This window comes from Dermacentor andersoni, chromosome 8 (assembly GCF_023375885.2).
Source record: "Dermacentor andersoni chromosome 8, qqDerAnde1_hic_scaffold, whole genome shotgun sequence".
Taxonomy (NCBI): domain Eukaryota; kingdom Metazoa; phylum Arthropoda; class Arachnida; order Ixodida; family Ixodidae; genus Dermacentor; species Dermacentor andersoni.
Window position 1 is genome coordinate 67,170,404 of NC_092821.1, and position 25,803 is coordinate 67,196,206.

General features: G+C 48.1%; 2 protein-coding genes across 10 annotated transcripts in view; both read left to right on the forward strand.

Annotated features, from left to right (window-relative positions):
* Positions 1 to 25,803, forward strand: part of LOC129380227 (uncharacterized) — a 156,357-nt gene that overhangs the window by 26,347 nt on the left and 104,207 nt on the right. For all 9 annotated transcript variants that reach the window (XR_011896019.1, XR_011896020.1, XM_072289759.1 and 6 more), the window contains one exon: positions 442 to 648. Coding sequence is in view for 7 of the 9 variants with exons in the window: in XM_072289759.1 (XP_072145860.1) it covers positions 456 to 648 (193 nt within the window). In the remaining 2 variants the exon portion in view is untranslated. The remainder of the gene's footprint in view (positions 1 to 441; positions 649 to 25,803) is intronic.
* LOC140219949 (uncharacterized) lies at positions 20,490 to 21,596 on the forward strand. The gene has a single exon (XM_072290124.1). The coding sequence runs from the start codon at positions 20,490 to 20,492 to the stop codon at positions 21,594 to 21,596; it is 1,107 nt and encodes a 368-aa protein (XP_072146225.1).

Genomic DNA, 25,803 nt, shown 5'->3' on the forward strand with positions numbered 1-25,803 from the left:
GCTGAGCGATAACACTTTGTAGACAGTAAAAGTGCTCACCCGTAAAAGATAAACGAGGTCATGTGTCAGTATCATCTGGCACAAGACATGGGGTGACAGGAGATCCTACAGTTGACATTAAATAGGCTGATTGCAATGAGCTTCGGATGGTGCAATAACTTCTAATTAGTTGGACTACACCAATAACTTTAAAATGCATGAGATGAAAAATTGTCTCAAATATGTTCCGCTGTCCTAAGCCTTTCACAAAAGGAGGTTGCCCTGCTTTCGAGTATCCAATCTGGTTTGTTCTTTGTAGCCCTTTAGGAATACTGAACCGGAAGGGTTATTTTGTGTTCCTCGGCTATGCATTGTGAAGTGCTCCTGTATTTATTCTATTGTATTTACCTCTTGTTCTTGATTCTGTAACGGGACTGCAATCGCCTCACTTATTTTCTGCAGGCCTCACAAATGCGATGAGCCTAGCTGAAAGCATCACTGCCAAAATGGCATGCCATGCCCCTTCAAAGATCGGTGGTCAGGTCGAGGTTGGCATGCAGTGCAGCTTGTCTCTCGCTGACAAGTCTGTTGGGTGCTCGTTGAAACCAGGGAGCGAGTCTAGGAGCGTGCAGACTATGGAGGCTGTGGAGCAGTTAAGCTCCACCTCAGGTGGGCAATGACCGGCACTTTTCTTACATTTGCCTGCTTATACGAGTGTGGTAAATGACCAAGTCTGCCTAGCTTGGCACGACTTGCTCAAGTGTGTGTGATGTTCTGTCGCTGAGGATAAATTAGCAGTGTTTTTATTGTTGCCTGCATAGTGATTGAGGCAAAAGGCAAAAATACTGCCCTACTGAGCACATTGAAGTACCTTAGATGGCAGAGCCTAATCCAGAGCCCTCTTGTCCTGGTGTTGTGGCCCTTACATTGGTCCACGATAATGTTACACCCAGTGAGTCTTTTAGTTATGTATAGATCGGTGTATGAGTGTAAGAACATGAATATAGTAGATCAATGGAGAATGTAAGTTGACCTCTGGATTTGATGTGAATAAAATTCAAACATAATGCAGTCAACTATAAAACATACCTTGTTTTATCAATATGCTCATTCATTGAGCGAGCTGAACATGGCACAGGAACTGTAAGGATTCTTGTCCTGGGGCAAAGTTTGGTGACGACATCCCAGAGCACATCATCGGCGATGACTAAGCGCGACTATGCATACGCAACACTGCCCTCAGGCAATGAGCAGCATGCACTGGGCTCCTGAGGTGCACGCCAGCAATCGCTTCAGACGACCTGTACGCGTCTTGAGGTGAATGCTGGTTTTGGTCCTCTCCCGTCGATAGCAGCTTCGGGTTAATTTTTTTTTCATGTTTACAGACTGCAGTGACCGACGGGACCTCTTTTGTACCAACAGTTTGTCCCAGCGGATACTTATTCTTCCTCAGCACTCTTGTTACAATATGCTATCCACCTTTGCTGATGCGAAAAGTGAAGCGTTTTCCCTTTGATAAATGAGGCACTAATGAGCAATTCAAATGCCTTTGCAATGAATTGAATCTGCTGTCATCAGGAGAACTCGTCCACGGTGCCCACTAGAGAATTCCATCACAGTGTCTTCAATTTCACTGTCAACAGGGTAGCCGTTGCACAACAAAGCTTCCACTGAAAATCGACAGTTGCTCTCTATTTTATATTCATATGAACCATACGGCACACTGCCACAATCTTGCTTTGCGCTTCCACCCATTTTATCACGTTGTTTTCAAATGCACTTATAAAGCCCTGACATATTATTTTTGCACAACTCGTGCTTGGACAAAGTTTGCAAATTTGGCATGTTTGCCACAATAATGACAAAAACTATGATCCTTTCTCCACTTTGACAACTGCAAACAAGAAAAATTTATTTTGTTTCACAGTAGACTACATGACAGACACAGGAAGATCGTGCTAGTTATTTTGCGACAACTGACCAAAACCCAACCTGTCCTTGGTAATTCATGTGCATGCAGTTGCAGCGTAAGATTAGCAGAATGGTTTACAACATGTTTAATTACAGAAAGTCGAATTCAAATATGTTTTTTTCACAGCATAATAATAATACAATCGCCGACTGATTTTTTTGGACACCCTATATTCTGGCCGGCCGGAATATTTTAACTTTGCAATATTATTGCTAATTTGCTCCATATAGTTATGTATAATAATAACGAAAATTTTGAATGTTTCGAACTGTCACAGTATACTACATGACAGACACAGTAAGATTGTGCTAGTTATTTTGCGACAACTGACCAAAACCCAACCTGTCCTTGCTAATTCAGGTGCGTGCAGTTGCAGCGTAAGATTAGCAGAATGGTTTACAACATGTTTAATAACAAAAAGTCGAATTCGAATATGTCTTTTTTTCCACAGCATAATAATGATACAATCGCCGACTGATCTTTTTGGACACCCTATTTTCTGGGCCGGCCGGAATATTTTAACTCTGCAATATTATTGCCAATTTGCTCCTTGCTTTTGCTCAATTTGCTCATTTTGTTTTCCTGCAGCCTCGAAGCAGCGTTGCACACATCTCGCATGCCGATTCAGAGCTACCATTTCAGGTACAGCCTCAATAGGCAGCACTTGATGCACTCTCCCACGTGCCTTTGTGCTCTCATTGCTGTCGGCACTCGTCAGTCGCATATGGCCAGTGGTACTCTTTGTATCGCCTCTCATGTGCATTGTGGTTTTCTTCAGCTGCATACTTTGATGCTAGGCTTAGCCACTTCAACAACCAATTGTCTTCCGTGGTTTCATCGCCAGTTGTTAACAATGGTGCCGACACTGCCTTCGTCATCCGCCGCCTTCCGACAAAGGCTTTGAAGTGAGGAAATCATAGCATAGTGACGATGGAAAAGAAGTCCACCGTTATCAGGAAAGTGCAAAGGGGCTTGTCGCAATCACACGTCGCAAAAGAATTAGAACTCTCGAAGCAGACAATATCAGTCTACATACACAACAAGGTGAAGATTTTGGAAGCCGCTGAGAAATCTTCCCAATCTCGACAGAAGAATGTCAGCCATAGTGCCCACCCAAAACTTGAAGCTATTCTAATGTGACTGAAAGCCATGATCGCCATGCAAGTGCTGGTGTCCGGTGATGTTTTAAATCAAAAGGCAGAAGCCGTAGCGCTTCATATGAACATTGAGGATTTTCAACTTAGTGATGGCTGGGTCCAAAATGTTAAGGGGCCCCTCACCAGATGTGGCCATTTTGTGCCGACAAGCACCGTGTATACAATGTGTGCTAGCGATCGTGTCTGCTGAGTATTACATCGCTATGTGCCATGGAAAGAGCTGAAATTTCAAACCAAATGCCGTTTGCTCTTCTTGCGAGCTTTGTGCTCCCAGCTGGAGAGTTGACATATTTCTCACAAGTGCGCCTACGTACATTGCACTGCTGTAACGTCACGCATAGTGACACATGACTCTGTCTGGTCTATGGCGAATTCGTCAGAGAAAGGCGCTCAAGAAAATGACAGGCCAGTGAGTGAGTTAGTGTGGACACTCAAGCAGGGTGGCTCCGTAGTCGCACCTGGGGTACTCAACTGCACTCGCGACGAAAAGCAGCCAGCGAGCGGGAACAGAACATTGGGGGTGCTAGTAGGCACCTGTTTCACGCACGTCTCAAAGAGTTGAGCAAACCCAATACTGGCACGGCTAGGACTAGGGTACACCTCTAGGCGGTCGACGTGACGAAAGGGCTTTCCAAAGAAGGGATTGATCCCGGTGGCCAAAAGCAGAGGGTACGTACCTCATGCTGTAGGTGTCATCTGCGTTGAAGGAAATTAAGTCCGTGGCCACGGGATCAAGCAAGAACGAGGGCTGAAAAGGGGTCTGCAGTGATGACATGCTGAAACCAAGTTGATAGGCAGTTATATGGAGGTGGGTTTGCACAAGGCTCACCCTGCGAGCGATGGTCAGGGAAGGGCACGGCACTTCTCCACTCCGCAACGCACAAAAGCACTTGGGCAAGGTTCATCGAGTCCGACATGGCGCAGAGAAGGCTCCAGAATCAGATCGCGAACAAGCATAGGTTTATTCAACTAAGACACAGCACAGTGTGACAGTCACGGCACTTATGGGAAAAGGCTCACCTCAAGACCGATCGACTATGCGTGCCCGCTGCGCTAGGGCTAACTGCGAAGCAGCCCACCAAGTGCGAAAACGAAAGAATTGCGGGAGCAAAGGTCCTTGTAACCACCTAGGTGCAGGCCTGTGAGCATCTGCCGCGGCAATGAAGTGCTCAGCGAAAGAGAGCTCGGGTGGAGAGGTGCCCGGGGCCCGCCACTCAGGAGGCCAATTGGGGCGCATCTTGGTGACACTAGCTCACGTGGTGATTCGACCCTGGGAGGGATAAGCACAGTTGCACTGGGAGGGATAAGCACTGGGGTGGCTGCTAGCAGCCACCCCAGTTTCGAACAGACTCGCGTGAGCCAAAAGGCTCACCTTCATCGACGAGGAGAGATATTTTCCTTGAACTACACCGCAGAGTCCGCTACCGCCGAAGGCACCCAATGACTCAACATTAGACGACTTAAGTTCGATCGAAAGTGCTGCGACACAGTCATGATGTACAGCAGATCGTCATGCTGGTGTATCAGCAAACGCCTTCCTGGTGCCTAAGTCAAGAACAAGAACGACATGGACGAACTGCTATTGATGAACTCATCCAAAAAGAAAAAGAAACAAACCCCTCTGTCAACTCTGCGGCTGCTTGGACATTCTCAGGTGATTCCTGGGTTTCCCTTCCAGCCTGGTGGGATACAAGTAGCAACCGTAGTCGCTGCTGCAGCGAGCGTGTTAGCCTGCTGCAGACTCAGAAAGTGACAAAGTGGGCAGGTACAACTTGCACCGATTCGACTGCTGGCAGCTGAAGAACTCCGTAAGGACAATGTGCTTAAAGGAGTCGCCAAGAATACCTGAACAATGCCAATGACTTCCTCATCCACAGCTAACTGAAGAACATCAAATAGAAGGAGCATTGTCATAATGAACCGACTCGTCGATTTCCTCGCACGTAGCAGCGTGTTGTGAACAGAAGAAAGGTGACAAAACCATGCGTACAGGTCAGGCAGTACGAGGTTCCATTTATTGCTTCTAAAACATTGGTGATAATTACTGTGCGGTATTTTAAAGATTTAGATACTGTTCGTTTCGGCTTTTGCTTAAAGGCACATGCTCTGAAAGCATCGGAGTTTCCATTAGAAAAAGCCAAGTGCAAGACATGACGAGAGAGAAGGCAAAGCGTGCAGTGTGTGGGGGCTCCCTCAAGGTAGAGGAGGCGCCAGGTGAGAACAGGGAGGAAGTCAAGTCAATTGCCAGACATTGTGATGTCGATGCTAGGCTCAAGAAAATCGAGGATTTCCAGCATGAGCTTGTGAAACAGGTCAAAGAGCTCAAAAATTAGCTAACTATGGAGCGCGATGCATGGAAGGCGGTCGAAAAAAAGACCTTAAGCAGCCGAAGAAAAGCTGGACAGGGCGGCCATAGTGAACGAGAATGGATGGATAGATATATACAACGAGAGTCCCCTTTGGAACTTGATGGTGGGTTGTGCCACCAAGCTCATATATTGCTTCATGTCCTACCTATGTTAAAAAAAGAAAAGAAAGGAATGAGAAAAACACCTTGATGAATTCCCATAACCAAACTTTCTGAACCACTATTGTGAACTTTGTTTCCTTATGCGTTCGTTGTTTGTAGTTTCCCTACTTCCACCAATCTTCCGATCTCCTCTTACTAATCTCTATTGCAGACATGTTTCCTTTTTCCCAGCTCTCTCTCAAACCAATAGCTTCAAGGAGGCCAATGGTGCTTAAATCGACTGCTGGGCAGATATCTTCATATTCTCATAAAACATGCTCCACCGTTTCCTTAGCTTTGCCACAGCAAGCACATGCTTCTTCTTCCTTCTTATATCTCGCTTTATAAGTGCGTATTCTAAGGCATCCTGAGCTCACTTCGAAAAGTAATGAGCTTCCCTTTGAGTTATCATAAATTGTTTCTTTCATAATTTTTTTTTTATATTTGGTAGTTACTCATAGCAGGTTTCCTTTCTATTGCCGCCACCCATGAGATTATCTCGTCTCTCTGACTTTCCGCTTGACGCTCTTTGTTGCCACGTTGCTCACCATACAGGTTGCATACTTGCTGGTAAGCTTCCTAGTTCTTTTCCTCCACTGTGAATCAATGTTTTTCCTGTACATATACCTGAACACTCTCTCAGCCCATTTACTTTCTTCCATATTCCTCAGTCGCTCTTCAGAATGAATTTTACTGTGATCTTCCCTCACTTCAAATCTTGTGCAGCCCATATCATCCTGCACAGCTTAATTTACAGTCGCCGACCGTTTATTCGGACCTCACGGGGACTGCGGAAATGTCCGAATAAACAGGTGTCCGGAAAAGCAGATTAAGAAAAAAAAATGAAATCCTTTATTTCCACGCACTTATTCGGGCTCGGCAGTAGGCTCGAAGAAATCGTGAGTGCGCCGTTGCACGCTGTCCCGTTTACGCGCAATCAGATAAGCCTGAATCTCGGAGAGTGTCGTACGGTCACTATAGGCGGCTGAAAGCACAGTCACTGCTTGTGCACGCTCCGCATGCGACGGCAGCGTAGCACATGGTGCGTCATCTTCCGACTCGGAGTCATCGTCCGGCGGAGCAGCAGAAACCTGACGAACGATCTCGCCGTCGTCGAGTTCTGCGCATGTCAGTACAGCAGTGTCAGCACTTGTGAAACTGTCAAATGAGACGGTGTCCGGAATCACAATGCAACCACTGCGCAGGTCTCGGCAGAATATTTTCCGCGTCAGTAGGGAGCACATCGGAAGGCGACAAATCTTAGGCCTCCCGGCACCCGCTTGCCGGCATTCCCCAGCGCAGTCTGCGCGGGCACTGTCGGCGCCATTAGACACTTGACGCGATGTTTCCGTACGCCACGTTGGATCACCGAAACCTCGACACAGCACACAACGCAAACACCACCGTGCCGACACCAGTCGCACGAACGAAAAACGTGCTACTCGCAGCGTCGTGCGCGAAAGAAAGGAATCAGCTGCTGGATTGTCTTGACATGGCTTACTAAGCTGAAACCGGAACTACTGCACGACCACTCTATCGAACCAGGCAGAAACGATGATGATGAGCGGGGATTTCCAGTAGCGCCACTTCGTGGGGCAGCAAGGAGGCTCCGTTCAAAACAAAAATGGCGTTCAGCAAGTCGAACTATGCGCCGCGGTCAGAGTTGGTGCATGATGCCCTCGAACGAGTTGGCTCAAGAAGTGTCCGAAAAATCAGACGAGGGGTTGCAGGGCGTCCGAACTTTCGGCAGTTGTTATACAATATGGTCTATGGGGAGAATGGCGGTGCCGCGAAGCTGACCGAATAATCGGGCATGTCCGAATTTTTGGAGTCCGGAAAATCGGTCGGCGACTGTATAGGCTTCCTGTTGTGGGGATGCGCGACTCTCGCGCGTCCCCTGATATGTTGTTTTCCCCCATCTCCTGCAATCCCGCTTCGCCGCGTGGCCTGCGTGATGCCCGCGGCGGTCGATGTGGTTGAAGCGCAGGGCGGGAGAGGGCGCGAGTGTTGCGCTGCTAACGCCGCCGACAGGCGGGGTTACTTGGGCGCCGGGAGGCAAGGCGCTTCCTCTTTCCCGGCGGATCGGTGAACAGCGTGGACGTCCCGCGCGCGCGCGCCGACCCATGCTTTTGCGAGACCGCCTCGCGTGGCCTGCCTTCGAACGCGCCACCGTTCGCGTGACCGTACGCGCGAATGAGCAGGCGTTGGGATCCAGCATGGGGCGAACATATTCGCTCACCGTCCGGTCGCTGCGAGTTGGTCTTCCTAGATTTGTCGCGCGCCCATCGGCATGTTTTGTGGATAGCAAATCAGCTAGCAGGCGTTGATCTATGAAAGATGCAATAAATGCCCTTGTGATTGTTTGCACTACTGTGTTGTCGTTCGTTTGTCCCAAGAGCGCGGAGGAGAATCCCACACTGTGAGTGCCCAATGCGAGACATCCCGCTGACCTTTGGTTGCCATCGAGTCCTGATTGTACCTCTGATTTCTAGCAAACAACCAAATTTCCAAATGTAAGTCTTCGAACCATTACACCTTTCCACATACCCCACAGCACCTCGTACCTATTGTATCCCCATCGCGCTCTGTGTTTCATTATGACCGCAATTGTCTTCCCCTGTATTCTTTTATTTCTGTAGTTCCATATATGATATTCTTCTTTTAGCCATATACCAAGGTATGTATATTCTGTTACCCGAGATATATCCTGGCTCTGTATTGTCAGTGTCTGTGCGCTGTTTTCATTGAATGCCATAACACTTGATTTTTTTACGATAAGTTTCAGACCTAGATTCTCGCCATCCTAACCACAGTTATTAGACTGACGTTGCATATCACTTTGCATGTTAGCTAGCCACACAATGTCATCTGCATAAACAAACCTGGAAGCTTCTGCTCTACTACTGTACCTGCGTGGTTGTATGAGAGATTAAACCCAATATTACTTCCTTCCAGCGTCTTTTCCATCGTCGCCATACATCATAAACAGCAGTGGGGACAGAGGACACCCCTGCCTCAGACCCTTGTTGATATCAACTTTATCCTCGCTCCTCATCTCTTCCAATTCAACACAAACTGTATCTTCTAGGTAAACTTTTCTCAAAAGCTGTATACAATCGTCACGTAAGCCTTCCCCTTCCAGAATATCTCGCAAAATGTTGCTGTCTGTAAAATGTTGCATGTGCTCCTGTAATGTCTAAAAAAGCTGCATATATTGGTTTACTTTCTACTCTGAATATTTCAATAGACTGAGTAAGGTCAAAAAATTATCATCCAGGTGCCTACCTTTTGTGAAGCCATCCTGATGGTCTCCCAAAATGCCATTATTTTCTGCCCATTGTTGTAGTTTTAATTTAATTGCCTGCATTGCTAACCTTTATATTACCGATGTAATGGTCAACGGTCAACACACGAGGGTTGGACCCTCCCGCATGTAGCCGTGCACGGTTTAGCCATGCTCAGGGAAAGGGGGATCCTGGAGGTTGAGCCGATGCCGGGTGTTCGGACCTTTATGGCCCCCTGGCAGAGGCAACACACCTCTTTCGCCTCTGCTTCACGTAGACGGCACCCCTGGACTGGCCCACCCGCGGTAAATCGGCAGTTGCCTTTTCCTTTCTCTCTCTCCTCAAATCTTCATCTTTGTCTCTTACTTTTTTAACTTTCCTGTCTTCTTCTCTCTTCCATTTACTTCCTTTCTCCACGGTGGCAAGGGTTAAGTTTGTGTGGCTATCCTACCTTGGGTATTTATATTTGGTTATAGTGACGGCGTACAGCTGGCGTCGTGCAGGCTTGAACACAAGCTCTGCCGCGTCCCCTCGTTGGGCTCCCTGGTGGGCAGTAAGCACTGTTGCCAAACAAATACATTTTCTTATGGCAAAACAAACTTCTGTCTATGATCGGCATCTTAAACGTTGCCGCACCGTTCCAATTCTCCTTTCAGAGCAACGCCCAATCATTTCCCAAGTACTATGTTGTCCACAGCGAAAACAACATACAGTCGACTCCCGATAATTCGAAGCCGCTTAATTGGAATTTTCGGGTAATTAGAAGTGAAGTGCTGGTCCCGTCAGTTTTGCATGTAATCCTATAGAGGAAATCGCTCGATAATTCGAGTCCTCATCCAGTAATATTGTTTAATTGGAAGTTAATTTTCAGCCGGGATCCTCGAGGTGACCGTCATTCTTTGATAGAATGTGCAATTTTTCAAGTGTTGCAACAGTTACGTGCTCCGCGTTGCTGTCATCGCCACCGCAGCCGACCGCAACGCCATCCTTCTTGGAGCGGCGCGATTATTCATTGCTATGGCTGCCGTGGCCTCCGCGAAGCGGCTCCTGCCGGAAGCCACGCGCCGCTGCCGCGCGTGGCCGGAGCTGATCGCGGAGTCCACGCGGGTGCCATATGTGCACGCAGCGCTGCATACTGGCAGTGGCGAGATTGTGCGAGATTAGTCTTGCACCGTGCGCAGCATATGTCAAGGCATGTGTTGGTCGAGCGCCTTTGTGCGGGAAGCTCGTAGGCTAGGTTGTTCCACGGGTGATTCGGAATTGACTGTGCCTAGTCGCGCAGTTTATAGCCATGGCAAACCGTGGCTCTTATCGCACGCTCAACCTGGCAACGAAAGTCGAGGTTTTGAAGGAAGTTGAGAAGGGAGGCGCCGCCAAACAAGACATAGCGCGGAAGTACGGGATCAAGCCGAACACGCTCTCAAACTACATCAAGAACAAGCGCACAATAACGGATGCACTTGAGAACGACAAGTTCAAGACTTCTCGGAAGCGAATGCGCATCGGTGCTTACCCAGAGTTGGAGAAGACTGCTGGTTTGGATTAGGGAGGCCAGGAGGAACAAACTTCCTCTCAGCAGAGACATCGTTGCGATGAAAGCCCGAACGCTTGCAGCAATGTTGCGGATCGATGACTTCGTTTCGTCAGATGGATGGCTGACGCGCTTTAAAGATCGCCATGACCTGGTTTTCAAGAGCGTGTGTGGTGAAAAGGCGTCCGTTAACCAGGAAACATGCGCCACGTGGAAGGACGGAAAGCTGCGTGAATATCTCGCCGAATACAGACCGGAAGACATCTTCAATGCAGATGAGACTGCACTCTTCTATCGGATTCTACCAGAGAAGACCCTGACATTCAAGGACGACGACTGTGCTGGGGGCAAACGCAGCAAGGAGAGAGTGTCGGTGCTGATCACGGCAGACATGACTGGCATGGAACGATGTCGGTTGCTTGTGATCGGGAAAGCCGCGAAGCCGAGATGTTTTAAAGGCGTGAAGACGCTGCCTGTGGACTACGAGGTGAACAAAAAAGCATGGATGACGGCAAATTAGACCGCAAGTGTGCTGCTTCAAACCGCAAGGTGTTGTTCCTTGTCGATCACTGCAGTGCTCACGTGAATGTGCCAGCCTTGAGTGCAATACGCCTCGCATTTTTGCCTGCAAACACAATGGCTGTTTTGCAGCCAATGGACCAAGGCATCATCAAGAATGTTAAAGTCCTGTACAGGCGGCACCTCCTCGAGCGCATGATTTTGTGTATGGATAGCTCCACAAAGTACGAGGTGAGCCTGCTTAGTGCCATCCACATGTTGGCGCGAGCATGGGATCGTGTGAAGCAAGAAACAATCGCAAACTGCTTCAGGGCTTGCGGTTTTGTGGCAGCTTCTTCGGAGGATGCCTCTGAAATTTCAGCGGAGGAAGCGTCAACAAGCGAGCTTGACGGCACTGATTTTGGTGATGCTCTCGGGGACGTCAATTTTGAAGATTACGTTGCCGTAGACAAGGCGGTCGAAACGTGCGGTGCGCTGACGGATAGCGAAATTGTAGAGATTATTCGGCCCCAGGAAGCGACCGAGGAATGCAACGATGACGTTGAAGGCGAGCCGCAACCTAAGGCTGCCGATCTAGCTGCGGGCCTTGCTCTCGCGGAGCGCTTCTTTGCCGCTGAAGGTAACGCGGAAGAAGCGTTCCGCCACATCTACAGCCTGCAAAACTTGCTTTCAGCAGCGCGATACGGCAAGAAGAAGCTAAGCAAGATGACTGACTATTTTTCTTAGAGAAAATACTCGATTTCGCCACAAATAAAGTGCTGTTTTTTGTGTTTTGTGCTTAATTGGAAGTTCGTTTAATTCGAAGTTTTTTGCGGTCCCCGTGAACTTCGTATTAACGGGAGTCGACTGTACCAGTAAGAAAGTTCTCCCCATTCCTAGTGGCCAAGTGTCTAAAAGACGAAATCGGACCTACGTACAATGTCTCAAAAATGCCTAGCAGGGACTTCCTCCTAGAACTAAATGACAAAGATCAAACGCAAACGCTGTCGGCACTTACTAGTATTGGCGACGTGACAGGGACGATTTCACCACACAGAACACTAACTACAAGCAGGGGTGCGATATCAGTGGAAGACTGTATTGGCTTGAGCGATGAGGAACTGCTGGAAGGCTTCCAAAAAAAAATGTTACCAAAGTACAAAAAATTGTCATCCTTAGAAACGACCAAGAAATCCCGACAAAACATGTTATGCTTACCTTTGGAACAATTGTAATGCCTACCTTGCTGGATGCAGGGTACGTAATAGTAAATGTCGGACCATATATCCCAAACCCCAGATGTTTCAAGTGCCAAAGGTTCGGACACGCCTCACATGCATGCAGAGGCCAAAAAACCTGTGCTAAATGCAGCTCCAATGATCACCAATCTGACAATTGCACTTGTTCCCCACATTGCATTAACTGCAAAGGAGATTATCCAGCTTACTCAGTCTTGCCCTTGCTGGAAAAAGGAAAAAGAATTGCACTAACCGTGAAAGAAAAAATCTCGTTCTTTGAAGCCAGAAAGCGACTATCGTACCTTTTGCGACGTGGTTATGCCAATGTGATGAAGGTGAGGGCAGCGTCACAGAGGCCTCAGAAGTCCTCCGAGCCCATGCACAGTGGTCCCATAGTGACTCCTCCCACCCCCGTGGTGGAAGCAACCAGTGCTGCTCCATCATCGTCGAAGGGCCTGCAGACACTAGTTCCACAGGGCCATAAAATCAAACGAACTCCAAGGCCTGAGACACGTGTTTCGGCGCCCAACTCTCGATCCTCCAGCGCTTCAGAGAGAGTGATGGAGGTCGGCCCAAGAACCCCGGGGTCATCGACGCCGAAGGACAAGCGCTCTTTCGAGCACCTAAACAGCGACAAAGTCCCAATAACCACTCTAAATAAGGAAGCGATAACCTAAAGGTTGTCGTTCGTTTGTGTCAGCCTTCTTTAGATCCATCTTACCTAACATCTTTATCTCCTATTCACTCAGAATGCCATTTCTTGCCTTTAAATTTCATAATGTCTTTCATTATGAACTTGAATTGCACAGGTGCCTTACATACCTTAGGTGACATCAAAGACCTGTTATTTAACTTCTCTCCTGTAACCTTATGCTTACAGGAAACAAACCTATGCGAAAAACAAAAATATTTTAAAAGGTTTCACTGTTGTATGGCACGACAGTACTCAGGTGAACCGGCTTTCGGGTGGCGTAGCCATTGTTCTGCAGGGCGGTATTGCAGCTAGAGAAGTTCCCATTAACAGTCACATAGAAGCCGTTGCTGTCACCGTTATAGCTCACAAAACCATCACCATTTGTTCACTGTATATTCCACTCCACACCCATTTTACTACTAAACAATTAGAAAATTTAACAGGTCAATTACTGGAGCCATTTATTTTAGTAGGGGACTTTAATGCTCACTGTACTCTTTGGGGCAGTATCAAAACTGACCAAAGAGGGCAGCTGGTTGAAGATTTGAGTCTGTCAAATGATGTCTGCTTTTTAAATTCAGGTGCACCGTATTTTTCACCGACTTCCCACACCTTTAGTTGTTTAGATTTAGCTTTTTGCTCACCATCTCTTTTTAATGATGGGAAGCCCTTGACATGTCTTATGGTAGTGATCACTTGCCCGCAGTTATCAAACTTTTATCATCACTACCAACCTTAGTCACTAGGCCACGCCGGTGGAAATTACAGCTCGCTGAGTGGCCGGTTTCTATGGAGAGCGCAAAACTGGAAGTCTTTTTGCCAGAACTAAGCATTGACAAACTTAACCAAAAAATCACTGAAATCATAATCTCAGCGGCAGAAAAGGCAATACACCAGTCATCCGGTGTTGTCCGCAAAAGACTAAATCTCTGGTGGACAAACGAGTGTACCGAAGCCAAAAAAGAACAATATAAGGCCTGGAGAATCCTACGGAAGTACCCCACTTATAGCAGCCTTTTAAATTTCAAACAGGCCAAAGCCAAAGCACGATTTATTTGAAGAAAGGCAGAGAAATCATCATGGCAGAAATACATATCTTCAATCAATAGTACAGTCAAATCCGAACGTATGTTGGACCAGGTGAGGAAATTTAAAGGAGAGTACACATCATACACAGTACCACTACTTACATGTCCAGGCACACAAACAATACTACAGGACCAGGCCAACTTATTAGGCGAACACTTTTATGTCTCCAGCTCAGCAAACTACTCAAATGCATTCTTAAAATATAAAGATTTGGCGGAGAAACAGAGACTGCCCAATACAGGGGCTTCAAATGTAATTTATAATAACACCCTCACATTGCAAGAATTGAACAGAGTTCTCTTTGCCGGTAAGAAAATGGCAACAGGTTTTGACCACGTCCACTACACAATGCTGGCACACCTGTCTCAAGCATCAGTAGAAACACTTAAATTTTTCAGCAAAATATGAGAATTTGGAGTAATGCCTACAGATTGAAAAAAATGCAGTACTAGTGCCTTTTTTGAAATGAGGTAAACCCGCATTATCCCCAAGCAGCTACACACCCATTGCACTAACAAGTTGTCTAGCTAAACTCTACAAGAGTATCATAAACATAAGACTCACATTCATCCTTGAATCAAGAACCCTAATAGACATGCACCACTGCGAATACAGAAAGGGCTGCTCGACAACTGACCACCTCGTACGACTACAACATGAAGTACGTAACGGGTTTCTACACAAACAACACTGTCTCGCAGTTTTCTTTGATTTAGAAAAAGTGTATGAAACCACGTGGCGGTATAGAATTTTAAGAGACCTGGCTGACTTGGGAGTTCATGGCAGAATGCTAAACCGTGTCTGATTTTATGACAAATAGAAGATTTCAGGTGCGTCTTGGCACAATACTTTCATGCACATTAACATAGGCAGATTGCGTTCCACAGTGTTGCATTCTGAGCACGACACTCTTCATAGTCAAAATGAACTCTGCTAATAAGATCATCCCATCCTCTTTTATGCACTCAATATATGTCGATGACTTGCAAGTGGCTTGCCCGCCTTAAATCTACTCACTTGTGAAAGACAACTACAAATAATGATAAATAAACTCACACAATGGGCTAACAAAAATGGATTCCATTTTTCAGCAGACAAAACTGTTACAGTTCTCTTCTCCCAGAAACGAGGGTTACACTGCAATCCAGTTCTCACATCGGATGGTACAACGTTGCCAGTCAAAAAAGACCACACATTTTTAAGCATAACGTTTGACACAAAGCTGAACATAGGAAGCCCACACTAACACAACTAAAATTCAAGCAAATAAAGCACTAACTATCCTCAAGGTGTTATCGCACAAGCACTGGGGTTCTGACCAAACTTGTCTACTACACACATGCCGGTCCCTTATACGTAGCATCCTCGACTACGGTATTGTGGTTTATGGTGCAGCTAGGCAGTCGTACATCAAGCGACTTGATCCAGTTCACAGTCTCGGCCTACGACTGGCAAGCGGTGCCTACAGAACATCGCCTGTCCCAAGTTTGTACCGTATTTACTCGCATAATGGCTGCACTTGCTTAATGATCGCACCCCGAACTTGTTGCAGCAATATGTCGTGTACTAAGTCTAGCTAATGATGATCGCACTTACTTTCTGTCGAATGCTACACGAACGACTCTTGAAGACTTATCAAGCGGTCTGCACGCACCCAACATTCTTAAGCAGATGCCCCATTTCATTCCTTTCATCACTTTCCACACTTCTATGGAAGAAAAGGCTACAACCGAACATGCCTGAGCTTTATTATTTGTAGGCATCATAATGGTTTTGGTCAACAACACCAACATAAAAGGCACCTTTCAATTCTTCTCGTCTGCACTCATGGGCATGCAACAAATCGCGAGCGGCAACGATAGTGGCCACGTTTGCACTGATACGTTAGAAGTCTACCCTATTCATATGCTGACACATTTAGCACAGCTAAGATATTCACCCACTCTTAGCAGAAACCTACCTTATTAGGATAGCAGTGAAGACAATTTCTGCAGTTTCCGCAGCATGCCCGCCATGGGTTTCTGTCAGCTAAGCGCGCCCATCTCTGTTTCTGTCCGCTCAAAGTGGACATGGCTGTGTTATTGTCGCAAACTTGCTGGTACTAACGATATTATTCATTACTGATATGGAACAAACTGTTTCAATGCACCTAATGTACTTAAGAGAAGAAAAATAATTGTGTTCGGTGCGTTCGGCTTGCTCCGGCGGCTGCCATGTTTGTTTTGATGTCCCGCACTGACAGCGGCAGCCACCTGCTTGTTGACCCGTTGTTATCCCGCAGCAAATGCGGGATGAAAAAAGAAAATGTTTCTTTTCACGGGACGTTTAACCCGCATAATGTTTGCACCCATGAATTTGCGTCAAACTTTTTGACAAAAAAGTGTGATCATTATGCGAGTAAATACGGTACGTTGACTGCAATGAGCATTCCTTACAGCACTGCAGAGCACTTACACTTTCCTATGTACTGAGAATTTGGTCATCACCACAACATAGATGCTACAGCATCGTAACACAGTGAAAATTACGGGTACAATACAGAAACCAACCCAACACGGTTCGGCCACTTGTGTTACGACACGAAGAATACTGTCACACTTATGATGTTCTTCATCAGGTTCTGCAGGTTGCTGAAAGGCCACCAAGATTCCCCCATGGTACAACTTTTCACAGCTATGTGACTGGACACTAACACATTTAAAGAAAAAGGACGTTGCACATAATGCAAGAGTTCCGAGCTATTCGAGAAAAATATTAAAGTTACATAGAATTTTACACTGATGGCTCTAAAACACGACAATACGTAGGTGTTGGAATCGTAACAAAAAATTTTGAAAATAGCATTCAGATAAATAATCTTTCTTCTGTCTTTACTGCTGAAGATTATGCGATATGGATGGCAGTAAAAAAATTTACCGCCGACAAGCAGATGAAGGCTATCATATATACCGATTCGCTGAGCACACTCAGAGCTCTAAACCTTAATTCCATGTCTGAACCCCTGCTTGGCGATATCCTAAACATTGTGGCCTATAATAAATACGGAAGAACCATACGATTCTGCTGGGTCCCAAGCCATGTTGGGATACCAAGGAATGAAGCAGCAGATAGATGCGCATTCCGCAAGAAGGCATAAGACAAACAACACTTCCACACAGAGACAGTATCCAAGTGATTCATAAGGCCCTGGCATCAAAGTGGCAACTAGAATGGGACGTTTGCATAAATAACAAGTTACACACAATAAAACCCTTGCTTGGCGAGTAGAAGTCATGCAGTCACCAGCAACGCTTCTATGAGGTGATCCTATGCGGACTCTGAATTGGGAATACACATCTGACGCACAATTTGCTACTTCAAAACGAAAACCCGCTAACTTGCGAGAAGTGCCATGAACCACTTGCAGTAATGCACATTATTATGACATGTCCAGATACTGAAGCCCAGAGACGGAAGCTTTTACAGAATCTCTATAACTTACACATACCTTTACACCCCGCCTCAATATTCGGAGATGATCCGCTAGTGCCCTTCACTGATTTGTTGAGCTTTTTATAAGAAACATATTTTTGCACAGACTATAAAGTAATGCAGCTTTCGTTGCTTGAACATTTGATTTCTTAATATTATTACGATATCATCGAGCGATGCTCATGGGACGAGCCGCCGCGAGAACGACGACGAAGTGGGTCTGTGCCCTTGGCGCGGGCGAGTGTCGGCCTGGTGGCCTGGCTCCAGTGTAAATACCCTGTATATAGCCTCTTTCATCTGTGTTTTTCCACACGTAACATTCTGGTGGAGGTCAGCGATCCCCGTCCTCACCACGGAACTCTGGAGGGGTCGGTACATCGAGCTTGTCACCATGCCTCCCGATGACGAGCCCGCCTCAGCAACGGCTTCGGCCTCTCCGACTGCTCCGATCATCAGGGTTGCCCAACATCGCGACCCTGGTGTGTTCTCTGGCGTGGAGGGAGAGGACGTTGACGAATGGATCAAGCTCTATGAACACGCCAATGCTAATAACAGCTGGGATCCAACGATCATGCTTGCCAATGTCATCTTTTATCTGCGCGGCACCCCACGCGTGTGCCACCAAACGCATGACCACGAGATAAATAGTTGGGACAGTTTCAAAGAAAAGCTCAGGGAACTGTTCGGCGATGCCATTGGACGCAAGGCTGCCGCGAGAAAGGCTCTTGCGTCTCGTGTTCAGACATCTACAGAGCCGTACATTTCGTACATCTTCGACGTCTTGGCTCTCTGCCACAAAGCTGACGATACGATGTCTGAAGCAGATAAAGTGTCGCATGTGCTAAAAGGCATCGTCGACGATGCTTTCAATTTGCTTGTTTTCGGTCACATCTCGACTATCGACGCCATCATCAAAGAATGCCGTCGCCTTGAACAAGCTAAGAGCCGCCGTATCACACATCACGTGGCTACACAACACTGCTGCTACGTCGACATGTGAGGGTCCACCGTGTCAGACCACCCCCTGTGACACGATGGAGCCCGTATTGTTCGCCGCGAGCTCGAGGCCGCCTGTTTGCCAGCTTTCGCTGCGACGCCTCCCAATCCACCAGCAACCACGATTGCGCTGATTCAGGCCGTCGTCAGATAGGAATTTGTGAACATAGGTCTCAACTCCGTGTGTTCATCGTCTCCACCCACGGTTCCGCAGTTCTCTAGCAGCCCTCCTCGTCCCCAGCAGTCCTTTTCTTCCGCATCTTGACGCAACCCGTCCAAATGGCGTACTCTGATGACAGGCCGATCTGCTTCCACTGCTGTCGCATCGGCCACGTTGCTCGTCACTGCCGCAACCGATGTCCACCACCTCCTCAGATATACACCGCTGCTCATTCCCGCCCCTTTGGACCTTCTGTTCCCTATACCACCCGCCATGAACCCATTGCCGCTGATGCTCCTGCACCGAACCTTCGCTACAGCCGCTCTCCCTCACCTCGACGCCATCAGTCTCGTTCGCCCCAACCCCGTCGCTTCTCTCCGTCGCCTATCGCCTCCAGGATCCAGCCGGAAAACTAGGCACTGCAGCTTCTGGAGGTGAAGCTGCGTTGTCCACCCTGCCCTCAAATCCTCTGCTCACGTTACACACGAACCAAAACCTTCTTGACATTGACGTTTTTGGCTATCCTGTGACAGCACTCGTCGATACAGGTGCGCATCTTTCTATTATGAGTGCCGAGTTCCGACGACGACTGAAGAAGCTCCTCACCCCAGTGTTGGCACGCGTCCTCCGCGTTGCGGATGGCGGTACTGTGCCTGTCATCAGCATGTGTATGGCACGTGTCAGCATCGCCAGCCGTCACACTCCTGTCCTCTTCACTGTGATTGCTCATTGCCCCCACGACCTCATTCTCGGCCTCGATTTTCTCTCTGCGCATTCTGCTCTTATTGGCTGCTCTTCCAGTACCCTTCGCCTTGAGCTGTCGATTCTCGCAGAACCTTCTGACACACCCCAGTGCCGCCTATGCCCCACCGGCTTTATTGGCCTGCCGCCAGAATCAATAGCCTATATTGAACTCGTGTCTACCCCACCAGTCCCTGATGGCGAGTACCTCGTCACTCCTCTGCCCAACATTCCACTACAGTATGACGTTACCGTGCCTCACAGTATACTTACTGTTACTGCGAACCGCACTTTCATGCCTATCTTTAACTTTGGATTGGCAAAGCAAATTCTACCGCAAGGTATTTGCCTTGCCAACGTTGATTGTCTCGGCGACCATCACGTGGCAACTTTATCGACCGATGCTTCTTGCGACCTTGGCAGGCTCATCGTGCCAGCGTCGGCCGCCGATCCCAAGATACAGAAAATGGTTGCGACGGACCTGTCTTCCGCGCAGGCTGCAGACCTTTACCAACGTTATCGTCCTACAGAGATATTTTCGACTTCGACGATCGCCCTTTAGGCCAGACGCTCGCGGTCAAGCATCGGATTCTTACTGGCGATGCTACTCCTATTCACCGACGACCGTAATGAGTTTCTGCGTCGGAACGCCGAGTAATTCAAAGTGAAGTCAACAAAATGCTAGACAAAAACATCATTGAGCCTTCTTCGAGTCCCTGGGCGCCACCTGTAGTGTTAGTTAAGAAGAAGGATGGCACGTGGCGCTTCTGTGTAGACTACCGCCATCTGAACAACATTACTAAGAAGGACGTCTACCCGCTCCCACGTATAGACGACACCCTTGACTGCTTCCACGGTTCCAGCTATTTCTTGTGACGTCAGCCTGCAGATAAAACACGAGCACACTTTTTTGGCTGTCATCCCGCACTTATCACAAAAGTCATGTGACTAGTGCTTCTGTATATATTGCACATCATCGGAATAAACGGGGTATTCCCTTTATCACCGCCCTACGATGCGTGTCTGACATGGTGTCAGAAGTGGGATCGGGCGCTCCCGAAATAGACCGTCAGGGGCGTATGCAGTTCGACAGAGCGGAGCAGTAGCTTGCAAGTGGTGCAAGTCTTCACGGAAGGCACGGCAGCAACGAGCGTCCAGCAACGAGCAACAATGGCTGGGATAAATCCTCCGCAGCTATTTGATTTCCACAACGCAGCAGACTGGCCCTCTTGGATTGAGGAATTCGAAGACTACAGCTTCGCATCCGGTCTCAGCGAGAAAAAGGAAGAAATTCAAGTAAGAACTCTTCTTTACACAATGGGCCGGAAGGCAAGAGAGATTCCTCGCTCGTTAGCGGTAAAAGACGAAGGCCTGAAGACTTTCAAGGTCGTAAAGGCAAAGTTTGAAGCCTATTTCGTTCACACGAAGAACACAGTGTATGAGAGCGCCCGTTTTAACAGACGTCGTCAACAGCCAGGGGAAACTGTAGACGAATTTGCAACCGACCTCCACAAGTTAGCAGAGCGATGCGACTTCGATAACATGAAGGACCGTTTAATAAGGGATCGCTTTGTAGTTGGCCTTCTAGACGAAGCGCTGTCGGAAGAGCTTCAAATGGACCCTAAGCTAACATTGGCCACCGCACTAGCAAGGGCCCGAACAAGCGAAACGATAAAGCAGCAGCAAGCAGACTTGAAACAGCGGGAAGGTACGAGCGCCGAAACATATGTTGCAGCGGTAAAGAACAAGAAAACAGAACAGAAGAGAGAATGGAATGCTACACTTGCGCGTCGCAAGAAGACCGCTTCTGTAAAAAGCTGCACTTATTGCGCAGGTTCGATGCACCTGCGAACTAGTTGCCCAGCGAAGCAGCAAAAATGCTTTTACTGCCAGAAGCTAGGGCATTTCGAAAAGGCTTGTCGAATTAAAAATAGAGAAAGAAAACTTGACGGGGTAATGGCACCGGGCTGCCCAGATAACGAGCGCCAATTCCTCGGCACAGTTACACCGCGACAAAGCAAGTTGTCTGCGCACTTCGTGACGGTACAGATAAACGGCCATGAAGTAAAAATGAAAGTCTATACTGGAGCAGAAGTCACGGCCGTGGGGGAAAATTTCCCAGGAATGCCAAGCTATCTTGAGAAAGCAGGAAATCTAAGGGGACCAAGTGACGCAAGCATTGACACGTGCGGAAAGTTCCAAGCCGAAATCGCATGGAAGGACAATCGCTGCGAGCAGACAGTGTATGTCGTAAAAACTTGCACATGCCTTTACTAGGGCTACCTGCAATAAATGCCCTTGGGGTAGTTCGATTTTTAGACGAACTAGAAACGTCCGACGAGGTCGCGAGACAGTACCCAGGGCTATTTCAAGGAATCGGATCTATAGCAGGAGAGCACACGATACGGTTGACAGAAAATGCAATCCCCTACGCAGTGTCAACCCCGCGCAGGATTTCTATCCCGATGAAGCAAGCGGTTAAGGAGGAACTTGACAGGCTTGAGCGGGAAGGCATGATTAGGAAGGTCGAGGATCCGACGGAATGGTGTGCGCCAATTGTGCCTGTTTTGAAGCCATCCGGCTCAGTCAGGATTTGCGTCGACCTCACTCAACTAAATAACTTCGTAAGAAGAGAGCGCCTCCAATTGCCAACCGTAGAGCAGATCATGGGAAGCTTTCAGGAAGCCTCTGTGTTCTCAAAACTAGACGCAAGCTCAGGATTTTACCAAATCCAACTTGCGGAGTCCTGCCAAACACTCACCACTTTCATAACACCATACGGCAGGTACTGCTATCGCAGACTACCGTTTGGTATAACCTCGGCAAGTTTTTCAGAGGAAGTTCACGCAAGTCTTGGAAGGATTAGACGGTGTTTTGAACTACATGGACGATATTCTTGTGTTCGGCGCAAATAAGTCAGAGCACGACTCTCGCTTACACAAGGTGCTCGGAAGACTACAGCGGGAAGGAGTGACGCTGAACAAAGAAAAATGCTGTTTTTCAGTGCAAGAAGTATCCTTCCTTGGCATGATCTTTGGCGCTGGTGGAGTGCGGCCGCATCCTGAAAAAGTGCGGGCCATCACAGAATTTCCGAGGCCGCAGAACATAACGGAAGTTCGCTCTCTTCTTGGAATGATGAACCATCTTGCTAGGTTTCTTCCAGATGCAGCGTCTATGAGCACGCCTCTACGCAGCCTTCTGTGCAAGGACAATGAGTGGTCGTGGGGACCGCTACAGGAACAAGCGTTTTGCAATATCAAGGAAACCATCAGCTCGGACAGGTGCCTCGCCATGTACCACCCTCTCTACGAGACAATAGTCTCGGCTGATGCTTCATCGTATGGTCTTGGTGCTGTATTATTTCAGATCCAACCATCCGGGGAACGACGACCGGTTGCTTATGCCTCGAGATCGCTGACAAAGACGGAACAAAAATATCCTCAAATAGAGAAGGAGGCGTTAGCTCTGACGTGGGCAGCTGAACGTTTCGACAAATTTTTAAGAGGTATGAAATTTTTGTTCGAAACAGATCACAAGCCTCTACTTCCGTTGCTCGGTCGTGATCCTCTGGACGCTATGCCGCCTCGCATCCAAAGATTCAGAATGTGTTTGATGAGGTACTGCTTCACACTAACGCACGTTCCCGGCAAAAGCATTGCGACAGCCGACACCTTATCAAGAGTACGAGCGAACGCTACTAACCAAACTCTAGGCGCCTTGACAGACTCAGACGTATCTGCTTTCGTCGATGGAATAGTTCAGGGCCTACCGGCTACAGAAAGCATGCTTAATCTCATACGAGCTGAGCAACAAAAAGACCAGGAATGCTTGTCATTGCTGAAAGCCTGCCACCACGGGTGGCCAAGAAAAGAAAGGCTCCCAGACGTTTTGAGGCAATTTTGGCCCGTCCGTGCTAACATTTCAGTTTGCAAGAACCTGTTGCTGAAAGATGCTCGCATTATTGTTCCGCGAAGTATGCGGAAGGAAATGATCGAACGACTACACGAAGGGCACCAAGGTATCGTTCGCTGCAGAGCAAAAGCAAAGGAATCTGTTTGGTGGCCGGGGCTCAGCAAAGAGATAGCAAAAGCTGTAGCTGATTGCCATGTGTGTGCGAGTGAACGTGTTCAGTTCGCGGAACCAATGATTCCCTCGGAAACGACAGAGCTACCGTGGCAAAAAGTCGGCGTGGACTTATTTGAAATAAAACGCGCCGTGTATCTTGTTGTTTTTGATTATCATTCCAGATATCCAGAGCTGGCCTTGCTGAAAGGCGATACGTCATCAGAAGCGGTTATCAACCATCTGAAGAGCATCTTCGCCAGGCACGGCATCCCAAACACCGTGGTGTCCGACAACGGACCACAATTTGTCTCGTTTGTTTTCAAGCATTTTTCAAGCGTGTATGGGTTCAAGCACGTCACAACTAGCCCGCTCTTCCCGCAAGCCAACGGCGAAGCTGAGCGCATGGTAAGAACGATAAAGCTACTTTTGAAGAAAGCAGAGGACCCCTACATTTCTTTGCTGAACTACCGGAACTCGCCGGGTCCCACAGGTTACAGTCCAGCACAACTTTTGATGAGCCGTCGATTGCGCTCAAGAATACCTTGCGTTCAATCTCTGCTAAAACCCTGTGTCGTTAGCTCTTCGTGGCAGAAAATGGATGAGGAATACAGAAACAGGCAGAAAAGATACTTTGACAAGCGTCATGCTGCCAGGTCTTTGCCCAGACTTTCTGCAGGAAATCGAGTGTGGCTGAAAGACAAGGGGGCTCCCGGAACTATCCTGCGGCCGTCCCAAACGCCACGGTCCTACTGGGTGGGGACCGACAAAGGCGCCGTTCGCCGGAACAGACGCCATCTCCTCCTACTGCCAGAGACGGGAACCGATGACAGTGTTCCATCGGCGGTTCAACGGGGTCACCGTCAAGAAGAGATCGACGTAACACCGAAGCCACAAGTTCCCGAACTGCCCGCCAAATCGCCGGCTACAATGCCAGTGAAGTATGCCGGCGTGCAGCAGCCGTCGGATGGTCACGCCAGCGAAACCACCGGACATCGTAGAACCACCCGCTGCGGTCGCATAATCAAGACGCCGAAACGACTTGGAGTTAATGATTAACTATGAACTGTGTTGTTGAGTTATTGTGAATGTACTTAGCTTGCAAAAAGGGAAAGATGTGACGTCAGCCTGCAGATAAAACACGAGCACACTTCTTTGGCTGTCATCCCGCACTTATCACAAAAGTCATGTGACTAGTGCTTCTGTATATATTGCACATCATCGGAATAAACGGGGTATTCCCTTTATCACCGCCCTACGATGTGTGTCTGACATTTCTCTTCTATTGATCTTCGTTCTGGATACTGGCAGATTGCTGTTGACGATGTGGACAGAGAAAAAACCGCGTTCATCACACCTGATGGTCTATACCAATTTAAAGTAATGCCGTTTGGATTATACAATGCCCCTGCCACCTTTGAGCGTATGATGTACTCCTTGCTCCGTGGTTTCAAATGGTCCACATGTCTGTGCTACCTCGACGACGTCATCGTCTTCTCGCCCACGTTCGACACTCACCTTGAGCGTCTAACAGCTATACTTGATGTATTTCGAAAGGCGAAGCTGCAACTTAACTCGTCGAAATGTCGTTTCTGCCGCCGCCAAATTACTCTTCTGGGCCATCTCGTTGACGCTTCCGGAGTACACCCTGATCCCGACAAAACTCGCGCTGTCCGAGAATTTCCAGTTCCGAAGACAGCCGCAGACGTTCGAAGTTTTGTCGGGCTATGCTCGTATTTTCGTCGTTTTGTTCAAGATATTGCGGCAATTGCTAGACCTCCCACTAATCTTTTGAAGAAAGGCGTACAATTCTTGTGGAGTACTGCGGAAGCCGCCGCCTTCTCTCGTCTCGTCACTCTTCTCTCCTCACCAACCATTCTCGCCCATTTCGACCCTGATGCCCCTACAGAATTACGTACAGATGCCAGCGGTCATGGCGTAGGTGCCGTCTTAGCCCAGCGTCAGCGTGGCCAGGATTCCATTACGGAACGAGAATGCCTTGCTGTAGTCTGGGCGGTTGCGAAGTTCCGTCCTTACCTCTACGGTCGTCCCTTTTCCATAGTTACTGACCATCATGCTCTCTGCTCGCTCTCATCCCTAAAAGATCCTACAGGCAGGCTTGGTCGATGGGCTTTGAGACTACAAGAATTTTCGTATTCCGTGGTCTACAAGTCTGCCGCCTGCACCAAGACTCTGACAGCTTGTCGCGTTACCCTGTTGACGACCCTGACTCCTCCAATATTACCAGTGCTGCTTGTGTATTCTCTGTTTCGCAGCTGCTTCATTTCGCCAACGAGCAACGTCGTGACTCCTACATCAGAGCACTCATCGACCGTTTTGAACACTGTCTGGCCGACGCCACTCTACGCCTCTTCGTCCTCTGCGACGGTACTCTGTACCGTCGTAACCTTCATCCGGACGG